The sequence below is a fragment of the Aquila chrysaetos genome, chromosome 17, assembly GCF_900496995.4.
Source record: "Aquila chrysaetos chrysaetos chromosome 17, bAquChr1.4, whole genome shotgun sequence".
Lineage (NCBI taxonomy): Eukaryota > Metazoa > Chordata > Aves > Accipitriformes > Accipitridae > Aquila > Aquila chrysaetos.
In genome coordinates, this window is record NC_044020.1 from 4,875,652 (window position 1) to 4,893,193 (window position 17,542).

Here is a 17,542-nt window from a genome sequence, read left to right on the forward strand (position 1 = left end):
GAGATCTTGTGCCATAACCCAGCGGAGGGCCCTCGAAAACTAGGAAAAGTGTCACCACCTCTGGAGAGTGCCCACACAGGCTGCCAGTCTATGGCCAAACCCTACGCTGAAGGCAGCGCTACCATCTGAACTGCAGGTTTCGGCTAGTACCTCCGCTTAGCGCAGCACTGCGCTGCATGAACCAAACTGTTCACAGGGAATAAGCTTTGGCCTTTCTCTACGGTGCTGTTCAGTCTGAGAAAAATATCTGACAAACAGGGCTTTTGTTCTGGCAGTAAATAAGCAGAGCACTTGCAACAACCCTCCTTCAGATGCCACCCTTCCAGCAAGCACTTTTACCCTGGCATTTGCTTCTAAGCTTAGGTTTAACCTCTTATTTACAGGACATGAATCAATTTGTACGGCTCCTGCAGTGCTCCTTCCTGGTGGTTGCAGAGGATTGAGATTAGATGAAAAGGCAAGGGAGAGGATGCCGAGTTTCATCATCTCCTTGGCTAGGGCTGCGAGGAGAAATGAAAAACAGTATTGGTATGTGCAATCACATTCCTACTTACACTTGCGCAGTAACCCTTCCTTTCATCCCTAAAAGCGTGCAAAGATCTACTGGGAGGCTGTTATTTTGGAAATACATACATTCAGCACTGTGGAAACAAAGAGAGGATGATGGGGAAGGGTGGTATTTTTCCAAGGGCAAAAAGGAAAACCTTGCTGAGACCTGAGGGGTGACGTTGAGGAAATACCAGCCTGAACATCACATCTGGGAGCTGCTCTATGTTAAACACCATTCAAAGGCTAAAAAGCTCTGAGATCAGCAGTGTTAAGTCCCCTCCACATCTTCAGATTATCATAGTTTAAAATAAAAAAGCCTACTTGTAGTGGTTAACACTCAGACTAATAACCATCACCACTGGTCACTGTGGTTTGCACAAGACCGGGTGGCAAACTTCTCACCCAGGAAAGCCATAGCGGACTGGCCATCTTTGGACTCAAAGCAAACCCCAAAGAGTTTTCCGCTCTAACCTGAAGACAAGCGTGGAGACGCCGTTTGGGTGACATCCTAAGCCACAGTTTATCCCTCTGTGCAGCTCGAGAGACACAACCCTTCCGCAGCCCTGCACATGTGCCTCAGCATGGGGTGGTTGTCCCAGCTCGCCCGTACACTAACGCCTTATGGTCTTCACCCCAAGGCACCGAGGGAGGAATATTTCTTGGTGCCAGGATTGGTGCCCAGCACACCCTAAGGCTCTGCTCTTCCTTGTCACCACCTACGTGCCCAGGCAAGACAAAGAGGGTCCTCCTTCATCCAGCAAAACACCAGCGACATCCAGTTGTGCGCCTCATCCCTTCTGCATCTTGGTCTCCAAGCCTGCGGCGGTATTTTTAGGTAGGTGATGAAGAGGTGTGTTGGAGTGTTATGCAGTTAAATATAACATAAATGTCTGTGGATTGCAAACATGCATATAAAGAAATAAGGAAAAATATTCAAAGGTCAAAATGCAGTGTCATGGGATCTCTCAACAGCCAAAACTTTTCCTAATATTCCTCTCTCTTTCTATTCAATCTACTTATTTTTCCCTGTCTGAAGGGGGAGGAAGTAAAAGAGAAGAACTAGAAATCTAGAAGAGTCCCCAAAACTTTCTGAAAGAAAACCAAACAGATCTATTCCCCTTCTCCTCTAGGTCTGGTCTGGAAATACAGGAAACTTTAGGAAAAACTGAAAAAAAAATTTTTTTTTGAAAAAAAAAAAAAAAAAAAAGTCTCGTGAAATATTTTCTCTATGGTTAAACAATGAAATACTGTCAGGCTACTGTTTAAAATCCTATTATTTTTGCTGTGCTTCAGTTCTTCCCAATGTTCTCTATATAATAAGCATTTCAAATGAAATTACATTATTTTAAAACACACTGTAGTAGGCAATTACAATTCCTGAATACTAAATGCCAATATAACATAGGCCAGATTTATTGTTGTTCCTTAACTTTGTGCCATGTTCATTATATTTTAATGAATAAGGTTTCACATTAATTTTTCAAGCCTTTTCCTCGGAATCACACATTACCGCTGTAATTCTGGTGCAGAATTAGGTCTCTATTTACATTCTCCTCATAAGTCCTGGAGACAAAACCCTTCCTTTGATCCCCCCCCACCAAGTCAGCAACATCACCTCTTCTTCCTATTTTCGGGAGAGTGCCCCAGGGCCGGCGGCTGGGCTGTCCCAGTGACGACCAGTGCCCGCTGCCTGCTAAGCTTGGGAGACGAGAGCAAAACCACCAGGAAAACTGGGTTTTGGGGAGACCAGAGCAGCATCTGCAAGTCTGGTTGCACCTGCCCGGCCACGAAAAGCCGTCAATGCCGGCCTGGGTTGACCTCCTCCTCCGCAGCGTTCCCAGAGGGTGCTGCCATTCCTCAACCCAATCCCACCTTTCCCCATTTTCTCTCGCCTCTGTCACCCCCTCCGGGGAGACGCAGCTCACCTAAACGGTCTTTTTTTAATACGCCGACAGCATAAATGAAAAAGGAAGGGAGCAGACAAATGAGGGCCATCACGTGTAGGGCAAGGTGAAGGTACCACGAGACGCACGGCTTTTCACCTTGTGAATCCATTTTCCACCTCGGACAGCCTGTGAAGAAACTAAGAAGATCTGAGCTGAAATACAGGTGCTGGGCAGTAAACGGTCCCCGTTTGCCAGCTGTCATCTTCCAGGGGACACGTTTGATTTCCCGGTCTCAAAGCCTCCAGCGGCTGGCCATGCCGCTGCGCGCAAGGATGCTGGGCAGAACTGAGCGTAGGGGAAGCCTTTCCTCTGCATGCGGGTGTTTGTTAATTCCAGTTATTCTGCGTACTTTTTATGCTTTAATTATTAATGTCGATAAACTCTAGGAAATCTCATTCAATTAGAATTGCCTTTTTTCTTCTTTTTTTTTTTTCCCCCGAGATAAAATTAAAATGCTTTATTGCAAGATCGCTCTTTACCCTTGTTTTTTGTGCTCTTTTGAAGAGAACAGAAATAAAGTCCTGGCTCCTGGGATATCGCAAGCCGGTGGGACATTGTGGACACGCACCGGGGGACCGTCCACTCTGTTGGTCCAGCAGGCCAAGCTTCTGTCCTTGCCGCTCCTGGTTGCCATCTCCTCCTCCTCCTCTTCACAAGTGCTATCCTCTTAATTCCCTCCTATCCAGAGAGTCTCCCTCATCACCTTTCTTCATCCCCACAAGAGCAGGGGCTTTTATGTACCTAACCTTTCCCGCATATGCCACCTTCTCCGTGCCAGAGCTTTGCCATATCCTCTTTTCCTTTCCGCAACGCCACTTCTAAAGCTCTCCATCCCCCTCACGCCACCAGGGCAACAATAAATCCTCCTTCGCCTACTCCCTCCCTGCCAACGTGCTCTGATCCCCAGGTGTTTCTCCCCGCTGCTCAGCGTTTCTGCCCCCACGCTGCGGTTCCCCAGCCTCCCTCCGCGGCAGAGGCTTCGCTGGAACCTCCGGGTCACAGCCCCTGCTGATGCCAGAGACAGACGCCCAAGCACCGAACGAAGAGCAAACCCCCTCGTACCCCTCACCCCTCCGTTTTCCTTCCATTTCACAATTTTCCCCCAAATTCACAGGTTTTTGCCCACCGACGTGCCGTGCCTCCCTCCACGTTTCACAGCTCGGTTTTGAACTCTGCACCGGCGCTGCTCCACGGCAAAGATTTCTACCCAAGTCAGCACCGAGCCTTGCGAGCTTTGCCAATTACCGCTCCTCCTACCGCTTCTTCCCCGACATGCGTCTGCTTGCAGGGGCCAGGGAGGTACCCTCGATGGTTGTCCAGAGGGCTTTCTGGAGGGCTACCAGCGTGCTGGAGGTGCCAGCCACCCTGACAGCTGCATCGAACTCCCACTGCTGCGCTCTTTTCCTCCAGTTGGCCACCCTGAAGAGTGTTCTGCCTGTGTTTGCAGTCAACAGACACAGAGAAAGCAAACCCTATCGTTTGAATCTAAGGTAGGGCTACTTAGAGATGATAGATTTCTCGAAATCAAATTTAAAAAGGGGGGTGTGGTAATTAAGGAGTCTGGCTTTTGGGTCGCGTACAGAGGTTCAAAAAAATCCAGAATGAAAAAAAGCCAACCCTGAAATATCCACGGATTACTTATTTATTAAAACACAACCATATGCACTTTAAGAAAGAGAGCTGTATCATGCATAATTTAGTTGGCGTACAGACACTACTGTTGTGTTTCATGCACATGAAATAAATAAGCATAAATTACTTAATTTGAATAATACCAAACACCTGATTCCAGAGACGGAGCAACACTTCACGCTAAGGCATGTAAGTGCTCTTGGCTTGTTGACGTTTCACCAGAGCAGAGAAAAATTAGCAAGCTGAAAACAGAAATTCATATTGTGGCTTCTAGACAGTACATCCACAGGGCTCATGAACAGCATGTAAACTGAGCCCTGATGATACGATGGAGCTGCAGAGGAGACTCCCATTGCTACAGAAAACGCCAGGAAAATGAACATGAGATATCTATACATGTTCTTTACGATGTTGGTAACACAGAATTCAGTAATAAGAACAGTAAGCTGGGCAGCCTGTATCTTCATAGATTTGAGTCTTTTCAATTTCTCCCCAAAATTTCATAACAGACCTCAGGAGAAAAACCCCCACGTTTTTTGTCTGAATGTTTCAGCTTTCCAACTGGCCATGGAGCATAAGCATGGCTAGATCAGCCCCAACGTCTCCTTCAACATTACACGTGCCCCCTCAACTCTCCTTTGCGAGCAGCTTTGCTTTACTCCAAGGAAAGAAACCCAAACACTATCAACAGCCTTGTACTTACTGAGTTCAGCAATGCTCCCCACGCGCGTAGCAAGTAAAGACTGCTCGATGGTCCTTAGCTCTGACTGGCTGAACATCTGCACTTCTCCAGGCTTGTTTGACCTTTGCTGGTCCTTGTGAAGGTTCAAGCTGTCCGGCAGGCAGAGAACACCTACAGTGGATAAAAAGAAAGGAGAAGACCAATGTAATTTCAGCCAGTGTGGATGACTTTGCTGCCACCACCACATCATTTGGGGGACATTCCAAGATGAAGCCTGTGTGTGCAGAGCTCAAAGACAATCAATATCTGTAACTCAATGTCACAGATGACTCATGCTCTCAGAAGTGGCCTTCATTAGCTCTTCTGAATATCCTCAAGTCACTTACGATGTCACCTAGAGATAATTCTTACAGAAAACCCTAGAGAATTGCCCAAGGAGGAGGTCAAGAGGGTTCCGAAGAAGCCTCCTTTCTACTCCAAACCCATACAAATTTATTAGAAAATGGTATCTCAGCAACAGTATTCTTAAAGATTGGCTTTAAAATTATATATGAGACAGACCATATATTTACAGGATTTTCCTATAAGGGGAATTCCACCGACAATTGCCAAAATAACGGACAGCGTCAAGATGCTCGCAGTGTCATTGAAGGGCTTATTGAATTTCTTTTGTAAATACGACTCCTGGCATTTGAACTGCTTGGGCTTCAAAAGCCCATTATGCAGAAGCCCTTGCAGCTGTGAATTTTTGTGGGGCAGGACATAAGTAAAGCTACTGACATAAAATAATTTACATACACATTCATTCAGGCACAAAAGTCACTTTCTGCCATGACATCTAAACCCTCAGGCATAGATAGAGGGCACACATTTATTAATCAAAATCACTGTCATGCTAAAAAAACAGAACTTATTTACAAGAGCAAATGCTGCATTATCATCCTTGGGTAACAGATGCATGGAAGTCCAACTTGGAGAGCAAGCTCTCCTCCCTTCCCGTGGTCTACAACAGCCAGCTACGGCCATGTTCTCCACAGCATCACCTTCCCAGTCCCGCTGGGACACACACAGGTGGAGACCCGCTGGAGACAGTGGAATTGTACCTCTTTACGATGACTAAATTTCATCTTATCTCTGATTGTGTGATATGCAACAATTACCTGTGAAAAGAAGCCAGAGTAGGAAATGTATTTTTTCCATTAACTTTTACTATTCCTTTAAGTACAGGGGAGAGGTTCTGCCCTTAGGGGCCAAGCAGACTTTACAAAATACATTAAGGAAGAGGTACATACTTAGCGTTTTTCTTCAGGGGGAAGAACTTGCCTAGTTTCCCAGCTCTGTAAATACGTGGCATCTAACTCTACTGATCAATAATTCTACCAATAGGTATAACATTGGAGGTCCCAGGCAGAATGGTCACCTTAATCCCTGTTTACTTCAGTTATGAAACAGCTCCACAAACATCACTGCACTGGAGCATCACAAGACCAGGTAACGTGCCTGAGGGGATGCTTCTCAGCCACCTTGTTAGCTCCACCAAACTGCTTTCAATTCCCTCCTCGCATCCATCTCCTCCCTGCAAAGAGGTTAGTCTAAAAGCTGTATTTGTAGCACGGATCTAAAACCACCCACCCTGGGAGGAGCGAGACGACGCAGGTTCGGTGAGCACGTTCAAAACAAAAAGCAGGGATACATGGGAAAACCAGGACTAAAGGTCTTGTCCACCGTGGCTGGAAGACAGCAACCTAAACCAGGATCACCCTCCGCACGCAACAGCTACACCAGAACAGACTCACTAATAGCCTGTTTGAACACTGGAGATAGAGGAGCAGGAGCAGCCTTAATCCCAGCCCTGGCTCCGGTCCCGGGGTTGTAACAACTACGGTAAAACCGTATGCACGTGTGGAAGGTTGTGAGAGAGGAACGCAGCTCGCGAGGAAGCACCCTGGAGAGAAAGAGCAGGACAGCTGACGCAGCATCGGAGGAGGAAAGAATTAAAAGCAGAGAGGTAAGGGATAAAAAGCGCCAACAGCTTATCAAACAAGCTCTCCAAATTCTCCTGCCATCGCTCAGTGGCTAATTCGCATAAACACATGGCGCACTGATCAACATTTATATTCTGGGGATGTACAGACCTCGAGAAGTACACCACCTGGATTTAAAATGCAGACTTGCCTGCATATTTTAATAAGTATTCTCTCTTGGAAATATTTCTCATTTATTTAGGTTATTCTTTACAATTTTAATGGGTAGAAATTAAGGCAAAATTGGAAGTCTTCCCTGCAGAAAACAGATGTATAACTGATCTACTACTCAAAGAGATTTCTAAAAACAATAGAGCACAAACAGCTTTATGGCATCTTTAAAAAATGAATATCCAACAAGAAAATCTTTTTGAGTGAAAACACGCCTTAAGTGTGCAAAAAATACTGGTTTAAGATACCTTTACAAATAAGATTCAAATGATTTAAAATCATAATATGTACAGGAGCTATTTCTCCAAGTGATTAAAGCAGTGGGATATAGACAATTTATCCTCTACTTTGTCTATGTCTCCATTCCCACAGCCAGGCCCTTTCCTTACAAACAGCCCTGATTAATTACTCTGTTCTTTAGAGACGGGAGCATATTCTTAGGTTCTTGGATGAAAAGTGCAAATGAAATGCAAAAATCCGCCATTGTTCAAAAACTTAGCAAATTATAGCATATGTCACGCCAAAGGGTTTTACTTGGGTTGGAGATTAGTAAAGACATGCAATAGCCAAACATCTGATACTTATATGCCAGCTTCAAAACTATAATTGACCACAGCGGGTGACCAGTGGGGTGATGGAAGATTTGTTTATAACTCTCATAATTTTGCTGGATCAGATCTGGTTTTCACCAGTATGGAGAAAGTGAATTCTATGGCTCAGGCATGCAACTCTGCCAATTTTCTAGCGTCAACTGTTTTCCCCCAAAATGATTAAAGAAAGGTGAATAAAATGCTTTTTTAGAAGAAAAACCCGCTCTCTTTTTATCAGCGTTTGATGTAAAGCTCAAATTTGGATGAACGGCTATGGCAGGGAATTGCTCCCCGCCACGAAGAGAGCACGCCAAATCGCAGAGGGTGGGGAAAAAGGTAAAAACTTCATGATTATAAATATCTTTTTTATAAATAGAAACATTTAAATAGCCACCACCAGCTTTCACTGGTTTGGCTAGAGGTCAACTTCCTTACTTTAATTCTCTGCCGATCGGTATTACGCACTCGCTTTTTCAGCCGCATCTGCACCTGTACTGTGTTCAACTTGACAAACAAGTGAGGACCTCAAGTTTCCAATGGCCTGAAAAACAGTACTTTTTCCCTTGCTTTTCTGGCTGTCACTGCCGATGCTATCTGTCATTCCACACCAAAGATTTCTGTGCAGTATCTTCAGAAATGAATGGCAGTATCTGTCTTTTCTCTCGACCGGCACTGTTCAGTGTCCTTCCTTTCTGCTCCGTTACTCAACCCTGTGCACTTCTTTGCTCATTATTTTATCCCTCTTCTTCCCTTTGATTCACTAGAGTGGAAATTAAGCAGTCAGTTTTTGCCTGATGAATACGGGGCCAGACTCACTCAATACGCCCCTGGCTGCTCTGTGCCATCCAGCAATGTACAGCAGCCATACGTTGCGCCTGTGACTGCTGTGAACCACTGGAGCAAGGCAAGACAACCAAAGCCCTCAAGTCTATTTGGATTTTGTCACCTCTTTCGGTGCTTCCCCTTGTCTGTATCCTCCTTGGGGCAGGGATCTGTCTAGGACTTGTCTGCAAGCAGATATATCCAGAACAGGCCATATCGAAATCTGCTTTATTCACTTTGCCCTTGGCCTCAGCGTACCCTGCAGTCTGTAGGTAAAGGACTGAGAGAAAGGCAGAGAATACATTTTAAAATCAGCAGGATGCCAAAAAAAAAATAAAAAAAATCATAGTGACAAGCTCCTAATGCTTCTCCTCCCAAATCTCTAGAGAAAAAACAACATCACAGGGAAATCTGATGTACGATTAATACACTCCACATTTTTCCTGCCCTCTGGGCTCACATGAAACACAAGCCAGAGCTCAATCCCGAAGGACTTAAAAATCCCAAACCAAAGAAGTATTGCACAAAATGACAAAGCAAAGATTGAAGATGCCCAAACTTATAAAAGAAGCAGTTATTTTAAACCTTCGTGCAAAGTCATCCAAAGCCAGGGGTACCTGGTAACTCTGTTCCAGTTTCCCCATGCACAATCCCACCTCTTGGGCTTGGCTGACGCACCACCCTCCATTGCAAGGCAGATTTTGGCACAAATATACATACATTGCTGCGTACTCAGCTGTCCTTGCAGCCTGACAGAAGTGTGCGTGCATCACGCAAACATCCCACACTCGGCACCCGGCAGCAGCCCTGGCAGAGCTCGTCCCTGCTGCTCAGTGCCTCCCCAGCAAAACAGCCCGAAGGACCCGACGGCCAAGAGCAACTCCAACACCAGAGGCAGCACCGGGTGTGTGACTGCTTCCGCTTTCAGAGCAGGAGAAATAGAGGATTTGGAGCCCAAATCTCACCTAAATACAGAGGAATCACTAAAAAATCCAAGCCCCCTCCACTGTTCCTCTATTTAGACAGATATCTGCATTTATTTCTATACCAGCCGTTGCAAAACATTTGATTCCTGAAGCGCTGGCACCTTCGGTGCCCATCCTCCAGGACTGGCAGTGAGACTTCACTTTCTCCCAGGCATAGGAGGCTGCTTGCTTTCCACGGACCATGTATCGCTCTTGACGCCACACAGCTATTCGTATTATGCAAAGGCAGATCAAAGGGCAAAACAGCAAAAAGTAAGACAAGCAGTCTTTTGTATACCACCGCGAATGACTGCACAATGTGGAAAGCAATAAAATGGCAAATCTGTTTATTTGGAATGGGCAGTAAAGTTTGGGGCAAGGCTGTGTTGCATGCTCGAACATCCCACGGTTTGGTCCCAAAGCAGCTTTGCCACCTAAAGCAGCATTTTCAACTGTGAGTCCATTTCAGGAGAAAGAGAATGAGAGAGACAGAGCCTAAACTTGCCGTTCCAGTTACTGCAGGTCTGACGTTACTGCTCCAACCTTCTTCTTCTCACCTATTGTAAACATGCTTCAGTACCATACACCTCCTATATTTGAAGCTTTTATTTGTATTTCAAAGAGTTTGAAGACATTTAATCAAGCTATTGCTTGAGCATACAGCAAATTCACCAAGACCAAATGGTATCTCAACTATTACTGAATTCAGTTTTTTACATGTATCTGTATACAAAGTGACAGGCCAAGGCAAGCAAGAAGTCTGCACTGCCTACTTTCATGGGTCTGCAATACCTCATGTTATCCGTGTTTCGAATTCTTTGCCTCCTCTCTCTCCTTTAGTATTCAAATCCCATGCTCTAAACCAAAACAAATTTCCAATGACATTAAATTAATAAAAATGCCCACTGGACAATGTGATTCAAATGATCCGTGCTGAGGCATCTAGCAGAAACCCAACATAAATGTGTTTGTTTTGACTAAAAATATAAGTGCTGTAAAGACTATAAAATAACATTTCACCATTTGTTCCTTTGGAAAGAGTGCCAGATTTCTTTATATATATTAATTTAGTGTCTGGATAGAAGCATGGAGGTTTTGCTGCTCTCTTATTATTTTTCTTTCATTAACTGCTCCTACTTTCAAGAGAAAATAAATCAAAGTATCTTTGACCTCCCTCTTTATCTATCTGTTACATCTTAAGCAAACGTACGTATCTGGAAAACAGCTCATACTCCCACTACAAGGAATACCTGGATCCTACTAAGAGTTTATAGAAATTAAGTGTGCAGGACAGATATCAGGCAAATTGCTGTACAAAATGAGCCTGAAAATGGTAGTTAACCCTGAACAGTCCCCAAAACGTGGTGTTGCATGTTACACTGCTCAAGTAAATGCCAACCCTACCTAGGAGGACTACATTTAGGAGTAGGAAATCCACTCAATCGTCATCATTTTCTTATTTTTTACACAGGAACATGGGACTAGAAGGTCTTTGAGTCCAGTCTCCTGCTCTCGTAAAGAATCATGTGAAGTTCAAGAGCTCACAAAAGATCTAATCAAAAAAGATACCTTTTCTTCCACAGATTCATGTACCAAAATATTCCCCAGCACCAGAGAACGTTCTTGACATCTACAACATAACGGCCTATGGGAAAGAAATAAAAGGGACAAAAGTATTACCAGCTGCCACTGCAATAGCAAAACACTTCACTAGGTGCAAACCCACATGGCTGGTATTCCGACGTGCAGAAAAACTCTCCGGACCCCACATTTTTGCAATCGTGGGAACCATGAGTTTGTGAGGATGATGCACCATCCAGGTACAGAGCAGATTTTGAAGCACGGCGTGGGAACACCAGCACCATGAGCTCAGCATCCCGACACCAATGTATAGGAGCTGGTGAATACAAAGTGACACAAACCACCACGTAGAAGCTCAAACTTGGAGAGAAACCCTACGGTATCTGCTGTTTGAAGCAACCTGCGCCACGATTCCTTAGCTCAGCCTGTCAACCTGACCAGCAAGGCAGATGGAAAACATCTTGACTTCTCCTCACAGAAATGAGACTACGGGGAAAACCTTAAAGCTAATCGTATCAGCCAGTGCTTTCAGTTAACGGAAGAGCTGGAAAGCGTTCAAGGCAAGGAGTGCAAAGTGTCTTCTTTCCACACATTCCAGCCCGGTTAAATAACAGGGAGTGGCTTTGCATGGAGAAAATGCAAAGCGCTTGGGAAAGCTAGGTGGTGATATAAAGTTTCCAGAATCGGAGCCTTAGAGTAGGCAGAGCAGCCCAAATGGGGAAGGGTGGAACAGGCCCAGGAATCAGATGCAAGAGACTAAAGGGACGCTACTTTGTGTGTCTTTAACACCTACTACCCAAAGACATTAATAAGCATTACCAGCTTTACACTTAGCCTCAAGACACTGGCGTTAAGCAGGTAAGGTAATATTCACGTCCAATTTATAGATGAAGTGAAAGCAAAGCATTAGAGAGCTTAGTAACTAATTCAAGGTGAAATAAGAAATGTCAGAGAAAACCAGGAAAAGAGCATAAGGCCTCTAGTTATGCAGTTTAACCACAAGAGATCACCCTTTCTCTCCTGGAAAAAATCAGTAGAAGAGCAAATGAATAATGCTTAAAAATGAAAGAACTGAGAGCCTAACCAAATCTGCCAAAAAATGATCAACGGCAGCAACCACTGATAAATGACAAACAGAAGTTGCACAAACTCTGCAGATTTTGCGTTCTCACCAGCAGGAACTTCACTTCCAGAACAACTGTGAAGAATGAACCTGAGGTAAGCAAGGGCAACTTTTTTTTTTTATTTCATCTGGCCAAGTTTGGAGGTTTTGTCTGAGCAGTTTTGTCTCTGGCTCCTTGCAATTGGAAATTTTAGTAACTGCATATCTGCAGAGCAGTTTTTTCCAAAGACGTGTGATCATTTTCAGGGCAGTATCCCAGCTGAGTTGGCTTTGATTTCATCAAAAGCCGGAATGGATGATCATCATCCAAAGCAGAGAATACCTCTGTGAGATATTAGAGCAGATGTTATAGGAAGACAAGATAATAGAATTATATTACAACACGCGACTGTGACATCTTTTCTTGTAAGGAGTTTCTTAGCACAACACATTCTGCTTAATTGGGATGTCCTCCTTATTAGGATCCTTCTAAAGGCAATCGTTTTCACCTAATGATAATGAGTAGCAATCACTGCTGCTTAAAATGGTATAGAAGTAACAACAATTCAACTAAATTAGGATATATTCTGCTAGCACCAAGCAGTTAAGTGGTGCACAACCAAGTGGAACGCAGGATGGATTTGATTGTTTAGGCTCTATATTACAAAAAAAAGAAGAATCAGAAGATTAGATCCCACTAAACATAGAAACTAAGCTCCCAAATCACCAGCTATAGCTTTACATTTATTTTTATCAGGATATAGAGAGAACAAAATCTTGGTCCTGCCAAAATCAATCGCAAAACTTCAAAAGCCTCAAAACCACCACCAAAAAAAAAAAACCAACGCCAAAAACAGTGAACATGAAGCAAGCGAGTCCACAACCAAGAGAAGAAACGGAGATCCATCTCCTCATGCTTATCCCAAGGTGTCTCCCAGTTCCCTGAAGTGGTCTTTGTGGTACTGCCATCGGGCAAGCAGCAGCAGATGCTGCTTACCAGTGTGCATCCACGGGCTGGACAGACGACACGTGTGCTGATGGCACGGCAAGCTGCAGCTGATGCAATAGCTGTATCATCCCTCTCCCCTCCTCTAGTGAGGGGACTGATGTGCACCGCGCGCCTTCACCTACCTACGAATTTCACCACCGCTCTCCCTGTTGGCCACGAAGGGGCATTTTATCGACTTCGCAACAGGAAAATTGCACAACAGCACGCTGTGCTCAGCCGCGCTATTCCACTGTCACAGTGACCATAAAAGTTCCAGTGCGAGTTGTGATTTTTTTGGCAGAGAGATGTTAGAGCTGACACAGTGCATTTATTTCACGCCGAGTACCCATCAGCTGGAGATTACCCTGATCTAAGCTATGCTGCCCTGAACTAGCGCTGTGGAAGAGAAAGGTTTTCTATCACACTCTTTTGACAGGAGGCATCCAGATCCAGAAAATAGAATTAAAAAGTGCCAGTATCATCTTCCTTCTCTGCTACATGCAAATAAATATAATACATGCAGCTCTCAGGGTCTCGATACAAGCAAGAATTTGAGAGGTCATGGGGAATTCAGTAGAAGAAAAGAGCAAGATGAATGCGTTGGCAGTGCTGGCTGGTGAGGAAGCTCGAAGAAATGTGGATTTGATGGTACCCAGTCTAACCGTGAGATGCCTCTTGCAGGTACTGGCAAGTACTCAAGATGGCAGACACATACTCCGGGGGGAAAGGATGTGCACTGGTACAAACATGGACTCTGGACATGCACAGGAGTACTAACTCATGCAAAAATAGATTTGGCTAAAAACAGGCACAATCTCCTATTAGGCTGAGAGTTCGCAGAAGGTCTAAGCCTTTGAGTCACTGAAAATGACGAAGAACGCGTTAATGGGTTTTATTTCACGGAAAAAGGCCTGTCAGCCGATAGCAGCAGAACAAGAGGATTCGGTGATTCATAGCTTAATATGCTTTCCCAGAGCCTGTAATTTCCTTCATTCATTACCGTCAGCCCCCCAAAATGCCCAGCCGTGACAGAAGACTTACCTTCAGCACCCGTCACGCAGGCATGGCCCGAAAGCCCCACGGTGCTGATACGGCATCTCTCCTAACCCAGTCCAGTCTCCTCCAGCATTTGATAAACAGAACACCCGCAGCTAATTAAGCACTATCACATAGTATATGAGTAGGGAGTTTCTTGCAACGATCCTGTTTTGGACTTCTTGAGAAGAGAGACTTAGTATTTCAACTGCAAACGAATAACCCCATGCAAGCACAAGATCCCCCATTTTTGCAAGACCTACTATCCAAACAGGCTCCTGTACCAGGTACTGCAGCTTTAGTAAAGTGGTGCAAAATGCGTGATCCAAAAGAGCATTTTTTCCACTGCTTTCTCTGTGCGCCACCGTTCCTTTGGCATAGGCACTATGCATCGGATGCCTTCGAGGGTCAGACATATCATTTCAAAAACACCAATGCGCTTACATTTCTGAGCGGTTGCACTGAATACTATACAATACACTTGGCAAGAATATTCTGAATACCTTAAAAAACACCTCCTCCATTTGTTCCAATATTTGCAAAGATTAGTATGCTTTTTACAGGAGAAGGAATTGGTTTGCCAAAATTCCTCCTTTCGCTTTGGAGCACCATCAGCTTGTACAAAACCCTATGAATAATACATAGCGGAGCAGACGCTCGCTGCTGAGACTGGGCACGGGGCATTCCCATCGCAGTTACCAACTGCACCCTTTGAATTTCACGGGCAGACACGGCGGCAGCAGCTGGAAACGGGATCGAGGGGAGCGGGACGAGGCGCCTGTGGTCTATGGAGCAATCGCCTCCTTGCGCTTGGGAGCCAGTTATGTATGCAAAAGCTTATGCAAACCATACGTACAGGAATAAGGATGGTTTGCAATTCAAACTGGTAAAACACCTGACCTTACAAGGGTGGGGTGACCGGTTGATGGGAGAGTGACACCCCTTTCTGCAGAGCTGGGTGCTTGCTTTTTGCTTTGTAAGTCACCTTCCATGAATGCCAAAGCCTTGGGCTCTGCCCCAGGCAACGCTACCGTAATATCAAAAAGCAGCTAAAACCATCACCGTCCTTCAACTTTGAACAACTAAATCATCAGCCCCAAAGGTTTCTGGGAAGGCACTAGGGTATGTGATTGAATAAAAAAAAAAAAAAATAAATAAAATTACTAAAGTCTGCAGTCGGTAGGGCATTAAGCCTGAAAACACATGACTTGTAGGGGCTACAACGAAGCCCCTGAGCCTATGGACACATGAACAAAACTGCACTGCTGCCGCATGTTGACGTGCTTCGGCGGGGAAATGCAGGCGGCTCTGGCAGAACTCTTACTGACTTTCTAAGGGTCGGGATATCACCCCCGAGCGATAAGTTTTGGGTAGACTGGAGCGTGCTGGGCACGCAGTAAAGGTTAAGTAATTAGAATTTCCTTTCAACTGCTTGCACAGATGAATATCAAATTAGCCACTCCACCCTCACCATGAAAGCCCACGCTTAATGAAAGTAAAGAATGGTAAGATGTTTTAGAAACGCGAGCTGCCATTTACTGGCTTTAGGGCAGTATCCCATCACCCCGAGCATTTACTACGCTCCCTCCCACCCTGCTAAGGATGGCACCGAGCAAACAGATTATCACAGCAGGATAAAAAACGCCTACCCTTGAAGGTATATGGTACAGAACTATAGCCATCTCCTGAACTGTCGACAATCCCAGAGCAGGATGTGTCCTGCATCCCCCCCTAACCAGGTCTGCTGCATCATTTTGGGTATCCCTGGCAGACGAGATGTTCTCACCTGCAAACACCTGAGCTCAGGTACCGACGGCTGTGACCTGCGTGGGACCAAGGCACCCGGCTCCCACCCTCAGTAAGGGAGTAACCTCTGCCTTCAGCATGGGCTTCAATGGGGTTTTGCCACGTATTTAAAGCCAAATATTCGCCTAAAATTTCACTGACTGGAAACCCTGGATGCCGGCCAGTTGACAGTCATTTCTAAAAGTAACATTTACGTTCTTCAAAAATACCACTTGGCTTACTAAATAGAAATGGCTTGTTAATAGCACATATTTCACCATCCAGACCTTTGATATAGACACCTACAACAATAAATCAGCTCTGATCAGTAAAGGTTAAGCTATATACATTTACATATGGTAAAATAATTTACAAGAAGAGACATTAGACTATGTCGCTAGCATACTTTTATGACCGCTTGCCCTACGGATTGGCTGGCTGAACCCATTTCAAGTAATTCAGTTTTTACAGAGCTGATGGACACCCTCTTCCCCACCCAGCTATATATAATACAAACTAACTGTGTTCAGGTGTGTGAGCTCATTACATGGCTACCAGTTTAACTGAAAACGACTTTTAAAAATTACTTTACAGAGGTTGAATACTTTTTTTTCATCCCTGCAGAATATCCATTTGTACATTCTGAATTTTATGATATCAAGATGCACAGTTTTATTCCTAAAACATCTGATTCATTTTTTGAAAATGATGCCCTCTATTACTTTTTCCAGACAGAAATGGCTGCACATTTATTCTCAGAGCGGTTAAAGGTCAAACCCAGTTTTCATTTACGCATAATCTTCAGATATGAACCTCTGCATTATTAATCTCCGCCACTGTTTTACCTAGACATTCACACACAGATCGACAAACACCAAAAACCCTACAGTAAAGGAATATGATCATTTCTATGTCAGACCCTTCTCCAGTGCACTGAACAGACAGTAGTTAATGAATAAACAGACGCTCGCTATTTTATCTTTCTGATTCAGTCTTTGGCATGACTTTGACACGACCGCACCTTATCCATCCTCTGCTTCGAGTACAGCACGATGCTGGTCCCCATGGGCTCACCTCTTCCCACGGGTGCCCTCGGAGGGACAGAGACGCATCCCTGGCAGTGCCTCGGCCGCCCCATGGGGCTGCTTCACCTCCAAGCACAGCTTCACCAGCCCTTCCCCGATACTCAAGCAGCAAAATTACGGTGGGGAACAAACCGCCGGGCAGTTTTTCCCCCAAAGCCATGGTCTTGGAAATGGCTGAGCCAACTCAGCTGAAATTCAAAAAAAAAAAAAAAAAAAAAGTATTCTTAAATCATTTTGGGGAAAGTGACTGCCGTAGAAAAAGCTAAATGCTACTGGAACATATCAGAAGCAACTGAAATCGGGGATGTATAATGATCATCAGCAGGTAGCTGTAACAGTAGGCCATGCTAACTGCTTCACCAGCTACATCTCATCTGCCGATTTTATTTAGCCCTTTCTCTTTTAAGCAGTCTGAAAGAAACCAAATGGTATTTGGAAACTTCCAGACACGGCTTCAGTGGGTCCGGATTACAAAACTGAGAAGCTGACTGAGCGGCAACATATGCTATGAAGGACACAGAAATCGAATATAAATCTTGGAAACTGATTCAAGTCAAAAGCCCTGATAGAAAAGAACCCCCAAAT

At 44.7% G+C, this 17,542-nt stretch overlaps 1 protein-coding gene across 6 annotated transcripts in view; it reads right to left on the minus strand.

Annotated features, from left to right (window-relative positions):
* BTBD11 (BTB domain containing 11) overlaps positions 1-17,542 on the minus strand; it is a 192,181-nt gene that overhangs the window by 83,553 nt on the left and 91,086 nt on the right. For all 6 annotated transcript variants that reach the window (XM_030040965.2, XM_041129618.1, XM_030040964.2 and 3 more), the window contains exon 2: positions 4,831-4,980. In XM_030040965.2, the coding sequence (XP_029896825.1) occupies positions 4,831-4,980 (150 nt within the window). The remainder of the gene's footprint in view (positions 1-4,830; positions 4,981-17,542) is intronic.